A 20,956-nucleotide genomic window follows, 5' to 3' on the forward strand; every position below is an offset into this window, starting at 1 on the left:
AACCTTCAAACCACAATGCTTCTTTCACAGCTTCGGCGAGGGCAATATATCCTGCTTTAATGGTTGATAAGGCAACAACCTTCTGAAGTGTTGTTTTTCAACTGATTGTTGTGCTAAACATGGTGAACACATATCCAGAAATAGATTTCCTATAATCCATAAAACCTGCATATCAGAGTCGACATACCCTTTGATTTTTGCTTTACTATCTTCACCACAGTCTCTACCATAAATTATGACTCTATTCAGAGACCTATTTATGTACCTTGGAAATCTTGGTCATTTTCTTAAACATTGAAGGACATTTTTTTAAAGTAAGGCTAAGGGCCGATAAATATATTAGAGAAGAGAGAACATACACAAAAAGAATGGGGGACTAGGCCAAAATCCTTATTTAATATGATATCTACAACAAGGAATTCCTTGCCAATTCCTCAAAAACTTTATTCTGATGATATCATGCACATGAATAAACCACACACACACACACACACACACATATATATATATATATATATATATATATATATATATATATATATATATATATATATATATATATGTGTGTATATATATATATATATGTGTGTGTGTGTGTGTGTGAATCCTATGGTAGCAAACTTGCCCGCACAAGCATTTTCTTCTCTGAATATGTGAGACACAATGAAATGCAGGTAGAAAGTAAGATTTATACATTCATGCGAGTAGACTTTTATCTTCGAAGGAACAAAAGAAGCATTGAAAAATGATTACATGACAAGCATGCTATCGAATTCGAGGCAAAAATGAGTCCAATTGTTTTTAACAACGATCTCTACAACCATCATAGCATCTATGAATTCAAAAGGGTGTGCATCACATTTGCCAATAAAATTAGAGAAACTGCCCACATGATCACCTTTTGAGTTTTTAAAAATTCCTCTAGAGAAAACAAGGGCATTTTAAAAATATTGGAGGCATGAACTAATCTTAAGTAGTTAGTTACTATTAATTTTTTTTTATATTTTATATATTAATTGTTAGTTAGTTTAATGGTAATTGGCGCTGGATTTAGTAGGGAGAAGCACAGTTCGATCCCCTAACTGCGATCGGGAGGGGGTTGGACCCCGAGTCGGACTATAAGCCAAAAAAAAAAAAAAAATTATATCAATTAAGAAAAACAAAAAAATATAATTTGTATTTTTTCTACTTAAAAAACAAAAGAAGTGAAATGTAAAAATATTTTAAAAAAAATGTTATGTATAGCACTAGATGTGAGGGTGGAAGATAGAATCTCTTTTTTTTGGAAACCTAAGAAATATTGACCTAATGCATTGTTATTTATTTTTTCACCAAACAATTTTAATAGGTATTATATGTTTATGAATTAAAAAAATTAATTATTTTACACTGTAATTGAATTCCAATTAAATTCATTAAAGAATGACATGTGTCATTTTTATAAAAAATAATCAATGTCTCATATTGGTACGCAATTTGATGCGGTCAATCAGCCAAATACTGATTAATTTGATTATATCTATAATAAATGTCTATAATAATCCAATTTTATCTATAATCTACTATCTACTATCTACCCATTATTATAATGTTGCCCAAACTTCCTATTTTACCCTTCCATCCAAAAAAATTTACACTGCAAAAAGGCTATCTATGTAATTAACAAAAGAAATATTCAACTATGCCAATTGTATTCTTCTTATTGGTCAATTCAAAAAAGTTATGTACTAACATTTGGATTATAGTGGAAAAGTCGTTTCCCTCCCAGAGTGTTGAGACCCCACTCCTCTGTATTCTCACCACCCATTTTCTCTCTTCTCTCCATTTTCCCTCATAAACCCTAGCACAGCCGCCGCTTTCACCACCTTCTTCATGTTCTTTCTTCAACAATATTAGACGCTTCTTTCAGACCCATCTCTCGCTTTCTCTATCTCTCTCTCCCCGTTTTCTCTCTTCCATTTCTTCAATTTCAGACTCATCTCTCGATTTCTCACTCTCCCCTTTTTCTCTGTTCATTCTATATCTTTTCCTTCCTTTTTCGATTTCTTTTTGCAGTTGCCGCTTTGAAACTACACTTTCGATTTCATCTTCTTCATCAACATATGTTAATGTTTCTATATGTTTACCGTTTCTATATTTTTAAGTTTATGTTAATGTTTAAAGATCTAAAATATTAATTTGTGTGAATATTACAGATTTAAATCTTGGAAAATAAGACAAAGAGAGAGCGGGTGAAGAAGAAAGAGAGTTAACAGGTTTGGGTACTGGCTTTTTTATTTATTTCATTTTTTCTGTTTTAGCCAAGCTTCTTATTTTATGCTTTTATGTTTATCACCCATATAATAATATTTGGAAAATCATTTTACCAACAAATGATGCTTTGAAAGCTGTAGGCTTTAGTTGTTTGTCATTGGAGTTATTGGCTTTATATAGTTTTCAGCGATTTACTGATAAGTGAGCTAATTTCTTATGATTGTTTTGTTTTTTTAGGATTTTCATTTGATTGTGGTGGTTGACTTTGCAATCTTTGGGTTGTATATGAGCGCATCATTAGTTTACATTCAACATTTTTTTGCGGTTTAGTTGGTTATATTCTTCCTTTTATAAATGTTCTGTTTAGGGGTTTGCGTGCTATTGGGAAAGGATGCTAGAAGTTAAAGAGTTTGACTTTGAGTGAATGTTATTTCCTAAGTGACAAGGGCTTGGAAGCAATTGCTATTGGGTGCAAGAAACTCACTCATCTCAAAGTCAATGGATGCCACAATATTGGAACCTTGGGACTTGAATCTGTTGGGAAATCATGCGAGTATATTTTGTGGTTCTATGTTTGTATCAGCTTGTGGTATTGACATAATATTTGATGACACAATTTATTAAATGTTAAAATTTTCTATCAATGAGGATAATCTAAGCTCTTTGTTATACAGACATCTCTCAGAGTTAGCATTGATTTACTGCCAAAGAACTTGTGATCTTGGGCTTCTTCAGGTTGGAAGGGGATGTCAATTCTTGCAAGCTCTTCACTTGGTAGATTGCTCAAGCATTGGAGATAAAGCCATCTATGTTCGTGTTTGATTTTCTATATGAAAATGCCATTTTGTATGTGTAGCTTCTTTTCTCTTTTGTTTGTGCTGTGAATCATTTTGAAATTTGGAGAGGTGGTTTTTGGTTGAACTCATTATTTCTTAAAATAGAGTACTATTCTTGTCCTCTTGTAGCATATAATGAGCTTTTTCTCAAGCATGTGCAGTTTATACTTTTATATATTATATACATCAACCATGGTGTTTTCTGGTATATGAAGCTTTCTCATGCTCACATAATTTTAGTCTAAATAATTGATTACTTTTTGTTTTATAAATACGACTCTTTGAATGTTGATCTATTGTTATTTGAAATGCTGCTTATGCGATATATGACTTGAAATGAGTTGCAAAATTTTGTGTGTAGTTTACCTTTGTTTTCCTCGCGTGGTACCTTTAAATGTAACAAATTAATTTTACTGGTTTCGATTGCTCGCATTAATAACTTTTAGTAACCTTCAATGTTAGCTTGCCTTTTGTTTTGTTACTTCGTTTGTGTTCATTACAATTGCTTTGCTCTGTGTTCTTTTACAGCCTTTGATGTATGGACCAGGTCAAACTCCTGCTGGAATGGTCATAATGTCGATACAATATAGGAAGGAACACTGTATATAGGTTTGTGTTCTTGAAATATAGTTTGTAACTGCAATATAAGATTAGTGCTATTTAAGTCTCTACAATCCAGTTAGAGACTCTCTACAATCCAGGTAGAGACAACAACTCATCTGCTTGATAGGACCGCAATTTGCAGTAGCCCGACGATGCCATTAAAGGTTTTCTTAGTCTCAGCGGAAATCGTGATAGGACCGTAATTCAAAAAACCTCTGTTTGTTATATGGAGTGCTCCACAAATTCACAACAAGCAAGAAAAGAATGTTACAATTTCAAGAACTTCTTTTTTAGAGTATGCTCTGTCTAAAACAAAACTAATGAGCATTATCATTATTTGGTTGAATTGAAATTTATTGGAAATTAATGACATTTATATTCAAGGGTTAAATATGTTTTGACCCTAAATTTAATTCATGAAGCAAGGTTGTATTTTTTTAGGCAGTGATTAAGAAGGAACGTTATATCTACTATATATAATCAATCAGTACCTCATTCTTTCATTAATGTCATATTGATCAGGAACTAAATACATGTCCCTCATTCTACTATGTCCCTCATTCTTTCATTAACGTTATATCTAAAAAAATTTGATGAAAAAAATATATGTGTTGACATGAGATGGTGTTAGGAACTAAATACAACTTTAATCAGAATATTGTTGATTTTTCATCAAATTAGCTGAAAAACATATTTTTGTACAATTAATTAAATCATTTTAAATTTTATATTTATATTTAAAATAAAAAATAACAAGTTGACACAACACCAATATTGTATTCATATACATAATGTGCATTCGTTTTTCATATGTTTATCAAAATAAAATTTAATAAAATTAATAATTTATTTACTCACGGGTCACTATCAACACATTATTTATTTTAATTTAGTTAATCATTATCTTAATTTAAGAGATAAAATTTTTATTTTTAAATATTATTTTAATTAATCATTATCTCATGTTTTTCTAAAATGTTCATGTGTAACTATACCTTTAATGATTTTTCTCAATTTTATTTACTCTTTTAACCTATAGTGACTCATATCTCTTTCTTTTGATTAATTTTTGTTGGGCTGTCAATTTTTTTATTTAATATTTGGCCCTATTTTGATATTGTGTGATCTATCTTAAACTTTTTTGTGAATAATAATTTTTAACTTAGAACCTAATTTTTATACTAATATGTTATTAGTAAAACTTTTTTTAATCGTTAATTTCCATTTTATATATGCAATTTGATCAAATTTTTTTATTTCATATTTTTCGTATCGTTTATAAAATACTACGCTACAAATAATGCACCCGGGCGACAGCACGGGTCTCTGACTAGTAATTTGATTATAATCAAATTGATTCGGTTACACGTAAATATTTTTTAATTATAAAATAAAATGGAAAATAAATTTATTTATCCTCAACCGGGGATTAAGATCAAAGGACTGGAGTGGACAAATTTAAAAGACAAACCTGAAAAGCTGAGTTTGTTTCTTCTTAATAAAAAAATTTATTCTGTAATTTTTTTATTTATTATATTGAACAAATTGGTTAATTATATCAGCGAAAAAACATAAATAAATTAGCAAAGTCATAATAAAAATTCACAATATCTGTCTGGAAAAAAACGCACTGAAAAAAAAAATCAAACCATAAAATATACTACCCTTTCATCCTAATTCCTACATGGTTAAATTCAAATAATGAATTTCATCACCATTTCCAAACATCCAATCCGTAACTGCAATCTCTGTTAACAATCTCCGCTTTCTCCGTTAACTCATCCACCGTCACAACACAGTGAACCTTAACGTTGAACGTCCATGTCTTCACAGATCCAACTTTGAATTTCACCGGAACCCTCAGCTTCAACGTTAAAGGCACGCTCTGTTTCTTAACAGCATTCAGTAACGCTTTCCGATCAGATCCGGCAACCATTACACTTTTACCCTTCAACACCGTCTGAAACACCGTTACATTATTCGACGGCTGATAAAACGCCGGTAACGCGCCGTTACAGAGGTTAACATCTCTGTAAAACAGTTCAACAGTGCTATCCTTGTTGTAATAGATTCCGATCTTACGGTTGCCGTTATCAGCGTTAACAGAGACGTCAAACTCCGGCGAGAGCGCGGATTGGGAGGTGAGGTTCATTCCCTTGACGGAGACGCGTTTGACCGAATACTTAGGCGCTTCCGGCCGGAACACCAAGTAGAAAACACCGGCGGCGATGGCGAGAAGCACGGCTAAAGCTACAATGATGCCGATGAACCAACAGAGACAACAACAGCAGCGGCATCTTCTATTTTTCCGGCGAGTGTAGTTAGCAAAACGAACGGCATTCTCCGGCGGAGGGTAGCGGTAGACCTGCTCTTTTGGAAACTGGACAACATAGGCTCCCAGCGGTGGAGCCTCTTTGGGAGCGGATGGAGCTTCTTTGGTAACGGGTTTCTCAGACGACGTCGTTTTTTGATGAACTCGATCAGCCATTGGGGCGGTTTTCTCAGACGACGTCGTTTTAGAGTCGTTTGAGGGTGGAGAGGTGTTTGGGTGAACTCGATCAGCCATTGGGGTGAGTGTAGTGGTTTGCACATTTTGGTAGTTGTGAAGTCTTTAAATATGAAAAGAAAAAGAAACCGTGTCCGCGTATAATCAATGCTCTGCACTACGCGGAAATACAGACATATCTTTACACTTTTGATATTTTTTCCTTTCTTTTATATTTTTATGATTTTTTTTCTATTAGTATATTTTTTTAACAAAAATAAACAATAAAGGTGCAAAGTTCTAATCTCAATTTCACATGTTTGTTTAAAATATTTCCGAATATAGAGGAATTTTTGTTCTTTGAAAGCAAATCATAGTATCTGACTTTTAATTAAGAGAAAAAAATATACACAGTCACCGGTAAAATCATTGATAAGTTATATTTAAATTTTAAAACTATTTTATATTTACAAGCAATCAACCACATGTATTCAACTAAGTTATATTAATAATTTTTTTTATAATTGAGTTATATTTAAATTTTAAAATTACTTTAATAATACAATGTATTATACTTTTATTGGATGATAGTCGGTACATATCTATTGGTCTCTTTAATTAATTAAATTTAATTGATTTTCCTTAATAATAAAAATAAATTTTAGATATTTATTTGATTAATTCGTTAAATTTTTATAAATAATCATTTTATTTCATCAATAAAATTATAGTTATGATTTATTTTATTTTAATTTATTCACATAAATAGTTTCTAAATTTTAAATTTAGATAGTTTTGATTCCATCCTACATTTTTATATTTAAAATTGATGATGCATAATGACATGTCATTTGTAAGAGATAAATACAAATGTATTATTTTTATGAAATCAAAATTAATAGGAAATTGAAGGTAAATAAATAATTAAATTAATCTCAATATATATATATATATATATATATATATATATATATATATATATATATATATATATATATATATATATATAATTAAGAAAATGTATTTAAATGGACTAATATCTTATTGACGAAGTAATAAAATTATTTTCTATTATATATATATAATTAATACATTCACCTTTTTAATTAAAAAAAGAGATTATTTTCTAATAAAATTTAAACGAAAACTTTTTTTATTTAATAAACTAAGTAAAAAGTTAAAATTATTTAAAATATGAGTTTTTTTAACAAGCAATTTAAAATATGAGTTAGGATTAGTTGATTTTGATATCAAATCTTGTCTATTCCTTCTTGAAAATCCAAACGCTCATATTTATCTTTTAATTTTAAATTTATTTTATTTAATTAATATAATTTATTTCCTTGTTTAATATTCACGATATCTCTATTATTTATTCCCTTATTATTATTATTATTATTATTATTATTATTATTATTATTATTATTATTATTATTATTATTATTAGGGTTAAATACCTTTTACCCTCTGCCAAATGAGCGTGTTTTGATTTTACCTCTTAAAAATATTTTTTTATTGCGCAGACCTTACCAAATAAATATTCCAGCACTTTACACCCTGATTCATGTTTTTACCTAAGATCACGAGTTACCATCCTACGTGTCTGTTACATTTGCCACGTTGGAATGACATCACTTATTTTTCCTCGTTCACAACTCCATTTTTTCCAATTCAAAACTCAGGAAACCTAGGTTAAGTTTTCGTCTTTTAAGTTTTCGTCTTCTACATTGTCACCAGTTCATCATCCCCTTTATTGTCAACTAGCCTAAGGTTATGTTTTCTTCTTCTACTTCGTCAACTGCGAGACATGGATCCAAGTAACAGTCGTGGAAGCAACAATTCCTATGAGATTTCAAGCGTTCCCAAGTGTGGTTGTTGTCATCCTATGAAGATGTGGGTCGTGAATACAGTGCAAAACAGAAATAGGAAGTTTTGGAAATGTCGTAATGTCGGGGTAAGGAGTTTCGTGATTTACATATATAATTTGAATATAGTTTTTATGCCATTAAATTATATGTGTTTTGTGTTTGCAAAATCTGAATTGCTGTAACTTGTTTATATGGGATGATGAACTTGCTCTAGCCATGAATGAATGCACAAAGAGTGATATTGGTGAATGTAAGAAATGTGATGTGGCATTGGTGATAAGTGGCAAAATATTGTTATTTTGACTATATAATTGTGGCACTTATCGATTCTATTCTTTTGGTTTTGGTAATAAAATCCCAACTTTTGTGTAAATATTCATATTCTTGAGTTTTGATTCATTTTGTGTACCGTTTGATAGTTTTTCCTTTGTTTTATAGGTATTTATGCATATCGGAGCCTCGAGGAATAAAGTGTATAAGGCACGGCTTTGATTTTGCAATTTTGGAGCAATAAAATGAAAATCATGCAGAAGCTCGCTTAGCCACCTTCAAGCGCGCTTCCATAGGCTCAAAATAAGGATGAGAAAAATCATCAATTTGGTTTCCATTTATTCATTGTTAGATAGAGCATTGAATAAACTTTCCAACGCTTCGAACCATACGCAATTCGGAGTTACGGTTCTCAAGTTATGGCAAAAATAAAATTTGATTTTTTCTGCTACTCGCTTAGCGAGCTAAGCTCGCTAAGCGAGATTGCCTGAGACAGCAGCTCGTTAAAAGATGCAAAAATCATATTTTTTAGGTTATGGGTTTGGGGATTTTTTGGTCCCAAATTCATCACCTCCATTCTTAAATTAGCATTAGCTTAGAAAACAACATTGGATCATGCACTTGGATGATCGGAGGTGGATTTCTCATAAACGGAGCTGACAACCCGCGAGATGTTTGGTTTATCTCTTCTCTTATATTCTTTGTGTATTTCTTTTGTGTTGGGTTTTGTTTGTATAGTTACTCGAATCTTATGTATATTTATCGCCCATGGTGTTATATAAAACTTGCTTTACAAATCTGTGTTGATTGTTGTCTTGGATTTTGCTTTGTGCTAGGGATTTAGGTTGCTTTAGAGATAAACTTCTTGAATCCTTATCTAGGATGATTATCTGTTAGTTTGTGAACTCTAGAGATATATTTAGAGCTAACATTCATTGTTTGTATCTGTCCTTAATGCTTACGTGTTTGAGCGGCACGCGAGAGATCGTCGACGCAAGAATACGGATGTTCTTGTGACTTTGCGTTAGAGATAACCTTGGTTGTGAGTTGTCTCGTAGGTACTCCAAAGATGGACGCTGATGCGAGAGATACGTGATGACATAGATGAGTATCGTAGGTTGAGTATAACTGGTCGATAGGCTTAAGTTTGTGATGAGTGAGTATATTTGCATTCCTGATAAGTTATTTCTCTTCTAAGAATGTGTTTATTTTTTCCTGTCTATATCTTTTTACCTTTTTGTTCATTCAAACCGAAGCTCGAAAACACATAAACTGTTGAATGGCATTCTGTAACAGCCCGAGCCTTCGGCGTTCCCGGCACTGTCACCTCATGATCTTCTCTACCCCCCTCACTAGTAGAGTTTTTGCCTTTCGTGGGAATCGAACCCTGTACCCTGGGGTTCAAGTACATGTTCATTCCATTCCCACTACCACTTGAGCTAGTTTTTAATGTAACACTCCGATATCCGCTGCACGCATCAACCGTGTCGGCCAACCGAGCATGTTACCGGCTTAATCAATAATCCCCCCTAGGTCCGCTTATCGGCTGCCCAGGAAATATTGTTTTTGCCTCCCGCAGGAATCGAACCATGTACCTAGGGGTTAAGTACATATTCATAGCAATTCCTGCTACCACTTGAGCTACTTGTAACGCCCAGACTGCTTTCGGGATGATCGACTGACCCCACAAACCAACACGGGTCTTTTCAGCATGCTTTGACCTCACTCGCACGCTTTCTGAGAAACTTCCCAGAAGGTCACCCATCCCAATACTACTCCAAGTCAAGCACGCTTAACTGTGGAGTTCTTATTGAACGGGCTCCCGAAAAATGTAACACCCGAGGCCGAAGAAGGCGAGGGGTGGTTGCACCGTATGGAACACCTGAGGCCAATGGGGGCTAGGGTGGTCGCCACATCGGAATGAGAGGGATCCGGAGGCTGTGTAGGGATGAGACTGCATGGTTGAAAGATGTCTTATAAGGATTGATAGGTACTACCTATACCAACAAGATGCATCTTCTTTTCGGTATCTCATTCCAGAAGAACTCCATAGTTAAGCGTGCTTGACTTGGAGTAGTATTGGGATGGGTGACCTTCTGGGAAGTTTCTCAGAAAGCATGCGAGTGAGGTCAAAGCATGCTGAAAAGACCCGTGTTGGTTTGTGGGGTCAGTCGATCATCCCGAAAGCAGTCTGGGCGTTACAAATGGTATCATAGCCATACCTCTCCTAGTACGATGTGGTTCGAGGACGAACCATGCGGAAGCTGGTGGGCATGTAACACCCGAGGCCGAAGAAGGCGAGGGGTGGTTGCACCACATGGAACACCTGAGGCCAATGGGGGCTAGGGTGGTCGCCACATCGGAATGAGAGGGATCCGGAGGCTGTGCAGGGATGAGACTGCATGGTTGAAAGATGTCTTATAAGGATTGATAGGTACTACCTATACCAACAAGATGCATCTTCTTTTCGGGAGCCCGTTCAATAAGAACACCACAGTTAAGCGTGTTTGACTTGGAGTAGTATTGGGATGGGTGACCTTCTAGGAAGTTTCTCAGAAAGCGTGCGAGTGAGGTTAAAGCATGCTGAAAAGACCCGTGTTGGTTTGTGGGGTCAGTCGATCATCCTGAAATCAGTCTGGGGCGTTACACATTCCACCATCTCTGTGGACACGATAAATCCCGAATGAATATTTCCAAATCTTTTGTTGCTTGTCGATATGTCTGCTTCAACAGTGAAGTTTGAATTCACAGCAAAAGAGCTAGAAAAAGCCAAGTTGTAGTTTGCCATTATGCAGAAGAAGAATTTTCAAATGAAATTGGTCTTATGGTTATGTTGGATCTTGTTGGTAGTGGTGTACAAGTTTATGTAACGAAAGTGTAGAATTAGGATTTTGTTATTTTGTTGTAAAAGGCTATCATGGGTTTTGTTGTTAAAAGTTATGTAAAATTCAGTTAAGTTTATTAATGCAATATGTTGTTTTCAAATTAATATATTGTTGTATACCAGATAGTTGGATTTATAAGTTATGTAATATGATGTTTTCAATGAGTTGATAAATGTTGAAATGAAGCCATAATAATGACAGAAGGAATAATTCAGATTCAGAACATAACATTGGACATAAGCCTTTCACAAAATGTAGTAGATATTACATAAGGTCTGAGCATTACACATAAGCCTTACATTGGCCATAAGCAAAATGTAGTACATAAAATATTGGACAATACATAAGGTCTGAGCATATTTAAAACACTTAAAAGGTTCCAACATACAAATCATAACATATTCATAATAAAGTCATAACATTCTATTTCCTAAGTTTCTTCCTTGCTCTTTGTGAACCTTGTAGCGCTAAAAAATACTCGAGGTATTTACACACTCGAAAATAGAACAGAGTCGCCACCGATCTTTATTTGTTCCAAAAAGGAAAGGGAAAATGTCGAATAAAACCCATGAATAAAAACAAATGGATAAGATGGTCGTCGCAACCAAATTAGGGTTCGAGAGTCGGTTATGTGAGAGGAAGGTATTAGCACCCCTCACATCCATCGTACTCGATGGTACCCATTTAGTTAGTTTTGTGAATGAGTGTTTGCGTAATGTTTGTATTCTTTAATTTATTAAAATCGATTAAAAGAGAAAAGAAAAAGGATTTTTATTTTTTATTATTGTGCTCGCCAAGACGTTTGTATCTTGTGCCTACGTATTCCCTCGTGCAATGGGAAAGTCAGAGCAATCGTAGTTCGAAATAAAAAACTACGAGTTTGTTGGTTAATCTTATGAAGGATGTTTTTGGTTCAAAGGATAAAAGGTATTCAAGAGGTGTGCACCCCTTGTCACTTAATCAACTTTGATTTAATTAAGAAAGATTTTTAATATTGTTTGATTCAAAGGATCAAAGGTATTCAAGAGGTGTGCACCCCTTGTCACTTAATCACTTTGATTTGATTAAGAAATAACTTTGATTGTTTTAAAGGATCAAAGGTATTCAAGAGGTGTGCACCCCTTGTCACTTAATCACTTTGATTTGATTAATAAAGATTTGTTTGATTCAAAGGATCAAAGGTATTCAAGAGGTGTGCACCCCTTGTCACTTAATCACTTTGATTTAATTAAGAAAGATTTTTAATATTTGGTTCAAAGGATTAAAGGTATTCAAGAGGTGTGCACCCCTTGTCACTTAATCACTTTGATTTAATTAAGAAAGATTTTTAAATTTGATTCAAAGGATTAAAGGTATTCAAGAGGTGTGCACCCCTTGTCACTTAATCACTCTGATTTAATGATTAATTCAAAGGATCGAAGGTATTCAAGAGGTGTCCACCCCTTGTCACTTGATCACTTTGATTTGATTAAAAAGAAGCTTTTTCATTAACAACTTGACGTTGGATCAAGCGTTTTTGGGCGGAAAAGACAATTTTTGAAATGAGATTCACACTTGGGTGAAATTTGCACTTTGGGCAATGAAAAGACTTCGCGCTTGGGCGAATAATAAAATAATGAGTTTGAATTGACTTGAAGTTTTCTTGTGAGAAGTTTTGAAATGGACTCGACATTGAATCGAATATTTATAAAAAGAAAATTATTTTTTGAAGTTTATTTATTCATTTTAAGTAAAAAGACTAATTGACCACTATAGTTAAAAATTAACATGATTAAATAAAATAGAATTAACTAATTAAGAAAGGAATATTGGAAGAAAAATAAATAAATAAGGGAAATGAAACTAGGCTTAACTCAAGGACATGAGGCCCATTAAGAGTTTAGAGGCGTAAGGGGGGTGCAGTTGAAAGATGGTGGTTGTATTTAAAAAAAAATTGGGCCGGGTTAGACCTAACATCTGAAAGAAGGAAAAGATTTCAAGGAAAAGAAAAAAAAACCTAAGGGACAAGTTGCAGCCGTTCCATAACCGGTTCATCTCTGTGATTCATCAGCTCTCATTCACGATGCTCAATCATGTTACATCTTATGCATTTCGATGGACGAACATCAACAGCCAAGAACGAAATCTCTTTTCCTCACTCACTCACGCTCTCGCTCTCTCAGTTTCTCACTCGCGATGAACAACAAAAACAACGCTAAAACCCTCTTGACCTCACCTCTTCCTCGGTTTCTCACAGATTCAAAGTAGATTAACATTCAAACAAACATATAAACCTAATCCCTAAATCGATCCCTAAGCCCCATATTTCATTCATTGTTCAGAGATTACAACATACAACAATAATATTCAATGGAAACGAAACGGAAAATGGTTACCGACTATGGCCAACGAACCAGCTTTGGTGGGCTTCAGAAACACTTTCAAGTATGTTCTTTTTACATTGTTCTTCTTCCCGGTCTTCCGCTTCTGTTTGTACGGCTCTGTATTGCGTTTTGTGAGTTGTGGAAATTGAGTATCGTCGCTGATGGAGAATTGGTCGGTTGTGTGTGTTGAATGAGGGTGTTGTGGTTGTGGTGGATTCGAGTGGTTTTGAAGGGTTATTGTGTTGAGGTTTATGTGTTTGAGTATGGTTATGAAGTGTGGTTCAGAGAGAATTTGGAAGGTTAGAAGTGGATTGTTTGGAGGAAGCTTTCTGCGTTTTTTCTGCAGAGTCACCCTATCAATTTCCCCCCCCTTTTGCAGTGAATGAAGCTGGGTTTTATAGTGAGGGTCAAGTGAGAAATGGGGGGAAAATCAGATGAAGTTTGAACTTATTTGCTAACTGATTTTGGTCCTTTTTTAATGCAGGTTTTGGTATGGCTGAATTAGTGAAAATTTTGGCTTGTTTTGAAGCAAGTTTGGGACTGTGTATGCAGTAAAAATGCAGAGTATTTGGACTGTTCTTGCAGCAAGTTGGTGGTGCAGCTTGGACAGCAAGAATTTTGTTTGCTTATGGACAGCAAGAGATCTTGATGGCGCATCAAGAAAATGCAAAACTTTTGTATTGCTTTTTTTTTTTTTTTTGTATTTTTGTGTTGTTTTTGTGCAAAATGGGCTTTAAGGAAAAGAGTGTAATGTGGGCCCAACTATATAAAACTCTTGTTTTTTTTGTGTTATATGATTAATAAATTTAAACTAAAAAATAAAAATAATATTAAAACTAAAAAATCAACCCAAATTAAATCTAGACTAAAAATAAAAATAATATTAAAGACTAAAAATTAATCTAAATTAAACCTAAACTAAAAAAATAAAATAGTATAAAAATTAAATTTAGCTATTTTTGTTGACTTTAATAAAAGTTCAATATTTTTTATATATATGTAACAATGCAATGTTTGAACGATGAATGCAGATGAAATAAAATGCGACAAGTCAAGAAATGAATGAAATATGCGGGTCAAAAATTGGGGTATGACAGATGCCCCTATTTAAGTGTCTTCAATCTAGAGGTATGAAGATTGAAATCTTCGTCTCGACGTGATTGAAGGGACTTAAATACAAAAATACGCAATTTTTGGCCCTAAGAACTGCAAATATGCATATGATATGATATGTATGAATGCATATGAGGGAAATTAATGGTACAAAGTGTCACAAGAGACAAACTACCACCGGAGAAACAAAGTAAAAGACAAATGAACTCCACAAGGGAAAATCGATAAAAAGTGATCCAATTGGGAAAATATTGCAACAAAGGGATATCCAAGCCCACTATGGAACGGAACCTGACTCCACTGGAAAAGAGATTATAAATCTACAAGGGACAATACCTCACTAGTCGAGAAATAAAAGATACACCGACGTTTACTGAAATTGAACTACCAACTTTTACTGATGGTAGGGAAACAAAATAATCACCGACGTTTACTGAAGGTGAACTACCCACTTTTACAGAAGGTAGGTGAATCTTCATCTGGACATCGACTTTTTACTTGAAGATGCAGGAATCATGTCATCTGGATACCAACTTTCACTGAAGGTACAGGAATCTTCATCTGGACATCAACTTTTTACTTGAAGATGCAGGAATCTTGTCATCTGGATACCAACTTTTACTGAAGGTACAGGAATCTTCATCTGGACATCGACTTTTTACTTGAAGATGCAGGAATCTTGTCATCTGAATACCAACTTTCACTGAAGGTACAGGAATCTTCATCTGGACATCGACTTTTTACTTGAAGATGCAGGGATCTTGTCATCTGGATACCAACTTTCACTGAAGGCACAGGAATTTTCATCTGGACATCGACTTTTTACTTGAAGATGCAGGAATCTCGTCATCTGAATACCAACTTTCACTGAAGGTACAAGAATCTTCATCTGGACATCGACTTTTTACTTGAAGATGCAAGAATCTTGTCATCTGAATACCAACTTTTACTAAAGGTACAGGAATCTTCATCTGGACATCGACTTTTTACTTGAAGATGCAGGAATCTAGTCATCTGGACATCGACTTTTTACTTGAAGATGCAGAAATCTTGTCATCTGAATACCAACTTTTACTGAAGGTACAGGAATCTTCATCTGGACATCGACTTTTTACTTGAAGATGCAGGAATCTGGTCATCTAGATACCAACTTTTACTGAAGGTACAGGAATCTTCATCTGGACATCGACTTTTTACTTGAAGATGCAGGGATCTGGTCATCTGGATACCAACTTTTACTGAAGGTACAGGAATCTTCATCTGGACATCGACTTTTTACTTGAAGATGCAGGAATCTTGTCATCTGGATACCAACTTTCACTGAAGGTACAGGAATCTTCATCTGGACATCAACTTTTACTTGAAGATGCAGGAATCTTGTCATCTGGATACCAACTTTCACTGAAGGTACAGGAATCTTCATCTGGACATCGACTTTTTACTTGAAGATGCAGGAATCTCTTCATCAAAGGAGTAAAATAAATACACTCTTGATCCAAATTTCATTGATTTGAAAGGTCTAAATGATTAGAGACAAAAATCAATACAGGAATGAGCTGGAGAGAAACGGTCAACCAAGACTCCTCCTCATGAGGAATAAGCTCATATAAGGATTTATCCTATCCAAAATGGAAAGGAAAGCTAAAGCAAAACACTCCCACGAGAGATAAACTCAGTGGGGAATTTAGAAAGGATACATACTTTTCTGCTTATAGCTGACACTCTATTGGAGAGAGGGAATACACTACTTAGTGATAAACACAACCAAAATGGATTTAGGATCATTAGGAAATGCAAATGTGCATGAAAGGTGTAAGTATGAATGTATGAATGCCATGCATATGCGAACAAAACAGATAGACTGGAGATCTTCAAAACATCATAGTACAACGGGAAACTCGACTAATCTCGACTGGATGGAGACTTCTACACAGAGCATGTCCTTTGTAACATCTTTTAGAAGAAATAGGCTTTATGCTGGAGATGAGAGAAATCTGATGGGAATTACATCCATTGGGGAAATAAACCCTAGAGGGATACCACACTTGTCGGAGAAACTTACTAGCAGCGGAACCACGCCTACTGGGGTAACCCAAAGCGAAATCTATTGGAGAAATTAGAGATCAACTGGAAAACCCCAAAAACTCTTAAGGTTTCAAACAATCTCAATACTGCAACAAATAAACCAGCCGGAGGAGAACCACCATCAACTAAACAAATCGTGATTCACAAATAATTGAGGAATCTTATGCACTATTGTAAATAAGGATCTTAGATCTTATGCCCCTATGCTTGGCACTTGGAAGAAGATTTCCCCTGAATGATGAGCCCTTTAAGTGACTGACTTTAATATTTCAGTAATGTAACATGCCCCAGTGTGAGCCTTTGAGAGACTTTATCTTGAGGTAACTGCCTCTAATTGACTGGATCTTGAAATAATTTGCCCCAAGCTGACTGTTCTTGGGAAGAATATGCCCCTGATTGAATCACTTGCCAATAACTAATTTCACACAAATGCAATTCCTTTAATGCTAAGTGTTGACTTGCAAATAAAACAGTTAATTCAAAATGGTAATTTCAATGCAACGTATATGCAAAATTTTGAAAACAAATCATTTATTGGAATGGTAAAAGGTATAACAAAAGGTGAGTCTTTATGAGGAAATTTTTATTTTGAAATTCAATTTGTGAATTTGAGTAAGATTTGTGAAAGATAATGTGACAACATGATGTTAACACAAATGATTAGCAAACAAATTAGGAGTCAAGTTAACGCAACCTTGCAATAGTATGCTTTCAAAAGAATCCTTGCTTCAATTAGGTCTTTTTAGGGTTGTAATGTGGTCAGGTTCACGGTTTATGAAACAAAAGATATAGGCTCAAATTTTGATTTTGACCCACCCCATTCTTTGTGATGTTCTCCAGTCCTATGTTCAGTTATTTGACACATATATTCAACTTCCAAGAGGATTTGCAAATGGTGGTTTGAGAACCAATTACCTTTGAGGCGGTAATCATCTATTCTTCTTTGGAAGTCACACAAGATTATTCTTGCTTTTCTTTTGACAATGATCTTTTATGATATTTCAATCCAGCGGGATGCCCTAATTTTTGCCTAAGTCTCCTTTTTAGGTTTTGACTTAGCGGGCCTTTCTATTTTTTTTTTAATTCTCTTTTTTTTGGAACAACTTGTGTGACGTTTGTCCATTTCATTTGAGAATTTATAGATTGTGACTGCCACGTTATGGTTCAAGAGAGCACAAACGTCGCAAGCTTTGGATTTTCACTACTTCTTCGACATTGTGTACAAAGAGATGATACGACGGAACCTCTTATTGGAAGGTAAATGGTATGGTTTCCTGAAGTGATTCTCTTGGAAGTCGGGATAATTAGTCGTTGTAACTGAATAACTACCCTGCCCCCAGGTTAATATTTAAGGTTTTAATTTCGCATAAAAAGAAAACACTTACTTCTAGGCTCAAAGGGGTTAACGAGGGATTATCTTCCTTATAACTCCAGTGTTTGGGGATTTGAAACAATGCCTGTACATCGTCAGCAAAGTTTTATTCGAAAGCATACTATTTCAGTTGGGGTATTTTGTTTTCATCATTCTCCCTCCAATACTTGCTTAAACAAAAGTACGATAAAGAAAAGGAAATGGGAGAAACAAAGACATATTATTATTATTTTTTTTTTGTAAAGAAGAAGGAAAAAAAACGGAGTGAAACGAATGGATTTACTCAAAACTTGCATTCTTTTCATTAATATTACCATTAAGATTAACAATGTTTTTAAAAGCAAATAAACACTTAACAATCAAGGAAGAAACTACAAATGCAAGTGGCTCAATGATCTTCTTTGATTGGCTTTGAGGAGACGATTCAGGAAGTCATCACACTGATCATGGCATAGGATTGGTGACCATATTAGGACTGATATCCTTGAAAGAGAGTATATTTTTGTCAATCAGATCTTGAACCTTCTCCTTAAGAACATTGCAATCTTCGATGATATCCCATAGTGAAAGTCACACTTGGAATTTGGATTTTACTTTTTGGAAAATGGAAACATTGCAGGTTGATTAGGCATGGGAGCTACCACTTTCCTCTCAATCAGATAAGGCCACAACTAAGCATATGTCATTGGAATTGGATCAATGTGGGATCCCCTTTCTACTGATTCCTTGAAAATTTGTTCTAATTCTTATCTTGCAGCTGACACTTTTGACCTTATCGACAAGCGTAGATTGTTGATCAGGAAGCTTTAAGAACAAAAGTTAAGGAAGATCCTTGGGAGATGGGCCACACATCGGTACTCGAGAACTAACTGGATAATATTGCCCTCGAACAGGAGTGTGATCACAAAGAGATACGTGAGTATCCATTGTTGTTGTAGTGATTGGTGTAGGGTAACCCTTCTTTTCTTTTCTTTTTAACAAATCCTGCAGCACCTCCATGACCAAGCTCATATAACATTTTAGCAGACCGACTTCTTTCTCAACAATTTTTGACTTTAATGAAGTTCTCCCACAGCTACGAGACATGCTTTAATTTCTAAGCGTGTGTCGGGTAATAAATTTGATTTCCCAAACAAGAGAGATGAAATGAGTCTTTGATGAGATGCACGTTGATGCATGCAAAAATGTAATGTAATGCAATGCAATGCTTAGGCACAACTCATAAGTAACAATTCTCATATCACAGGTTGAAGGTTACAGGATGGCCAGATTGACTACTACCCAACACTTCCCCTCACTGGGTTAGTTCTAAAGGTTTTTGATATAGTGGTTCCCAGAGGCATCCAAGCATAATCAAAATATCGCCATGCGACAGGCGAGCCATCTTATGACAAATTCATGAATATGCATCCTCTAGGCGAGGTTATTGTACCAATCATACAAGGAGTGCACCTTGGGGATCAATACATAACCTCTATAGATGAAACGGGTTCTAAAGGTCCTTGGAGTTAACGGCCAAATCAGATTTTTGCCATGCGACAGGCGAACCGTCTTATGACAAATCTCATGAATTGGCCTCCTCCAAGTGGGGTTTTCGTATTAGCCATTCAAGGTGTTCACCCTGGGGACTAGCACTACACAACCACCTCCTAACTTATGTTTTTTTTTCTCTTGTTTTTCAAAAGCTCGGGTTGAGAGCTTCACTCAAGCATCATTCCCATTCCCACAGATGAATATATATATATATAGCAATATGAATACCAGCAATAAAGCAAGAGTAAAGAAACATAAATAATACAAGAGTAAACATAAATAACACATGAGCACAAGAATAAGCATAAAGAACATAAGAATAAACATAAAGAACACAAGAGTAAACAAACAAAGGCAAACATTTAAACATAAAACAAACTAAACTAGGGTTGACTCTCTTAAGATTTTTTTGTAATCCCTTCCCCAGCAGAGTCGCCAATTCTGTAGCGCTAAAAAATACTCGAGGTATTTACACACTCGAAAATAGAACAGAGTCGCCACCGATCTTTATTTGTTCCAAAAAGGAAAGGGAAAATGTCGAATAAAACCCATGAATAAAAACAAATGGATAAGATGGTCGTCGCAACCAAATTAGGGTTCGGGAGTCGGTTATGTGAGAGGAAGGTATTAGCACCCCTCACATCCATCGTACTCGATGGTACCCATTTAGTTAGTTTTGTGAATGAGTGTTTGCGTAATGTTTGTATTCTTTAATTTATTAAAATCGATTAAAAGAGAAAAGAAAAAGGATTTTTATTTTTTATTATTGTGCTCGCCAAGACGTTTGTATCTTGTGCCTACGTATTCCCTCGTGCAATGGGAAAGTCAGAGCAATCGTAGTTCGAAATAAAAAACTACGAGTTTGTTGGTTAATCTTATGAAGGATGTTTTTGGTTCAAAGGATAAAAGGTATTCAAGAGGTGTGCACCCTGTGGTGGTCGTTTTCTTTACCTCCCCGTTTCACTTGGGAGGACGGCACGCTAAACCCTTCACGCGAAATTTGGAAGGAGAATGCGCCCGTGGTGGGATGAATTTTATTTCAGTTCTTCCTACGATATCACACGAACTTTCTTATTTGTCCTACGAGTAGGAAAGGGGAAAAAAGATCTCAACTAAACCCTAGGAGTTTGCTAAGTGTGGGGATTTCACCTAGACTAGAAATTCTGGAGTCCGGGAGGTCGGTTATACATAGGGAAGTGTTTAAGCACCCTACATATCTGTAGTACTCTACAGGAACCTTCTCTGTGTCATTGTGATTGTGTTTATTGCTAATGATTGGGAAAGTTTCTC

The 20,956-nt window shown here is 34.8% G+C and overlaps 1 protein-coding gene and 1 long non-coding RNA gene across 2 annotated transcripts; one reads left to right on the forward strand and one right to left on the reverse strand.

Moving 5' to 3' along the window:
• The first annotated feature begins 1,798 nt into the window (after window positions 1-1,798).
• Window positions 1,799-4,070, forward strand: LOC131628970 (uncharacterized). The gene is made up of 4 exons (XR_009291925.1): window positions 1,799-2,255; window positions 2,621-2,842; window positions 2,928-3,099; window positions 3,618-4,070. It is a non-coding gene; the product is annotated as an uncharacterized LOC131628970 (long non-coding RNA).
• Window positions 4,071-5,272: 1,202 nt separating this feature from the next.
• LOC131628971 (NDR1/HIN1-like protein 13) lies at window positions 5,273-6,289 on the reverse strand. The gene has a single exon (XM_058899778.1). The coding sequence runs from the start codon at window positions 6,256-6,258 to the stop codon at window positions 5,404-5,406; it is 855 nt and encodes a 284-aa protein (XP_058755761.1). The 5' UTR covers window positions 6,259-6,289; the 3' UTR covers window positions 5,273-5,403.
• Between the last annotated feature and the right edge of the window lie 14,667 nt (window positions 6,290-20,956).

This window comes from Vicia villosa, unplaced genomic scaffold, assembly GCF_029867415.1.
Source record: "Vicia villosa cultivar HV-30 ecotype Madison, WI unplaced genomic scaffold, Vvil1.0 ctg.000493F_1_1, whole genome shotgun sequence".
Classification (NCBI taxonomy): domain Eukaryota; kingdom Viridiplantae; phylum Streptophyta; class Magnoliopsida; order Fabales; family Fabaceae; genus Vicia; species Vicia villosa.

Coding starts and splice junctions, on each gene's coding strand:
- LOC131628971 (XM_058899778.1), bottom strand. CDS start 6,258: ATGGCTGATCGAGTTCACCCAAACACCTCTCCACCCTCAAACGACTCT.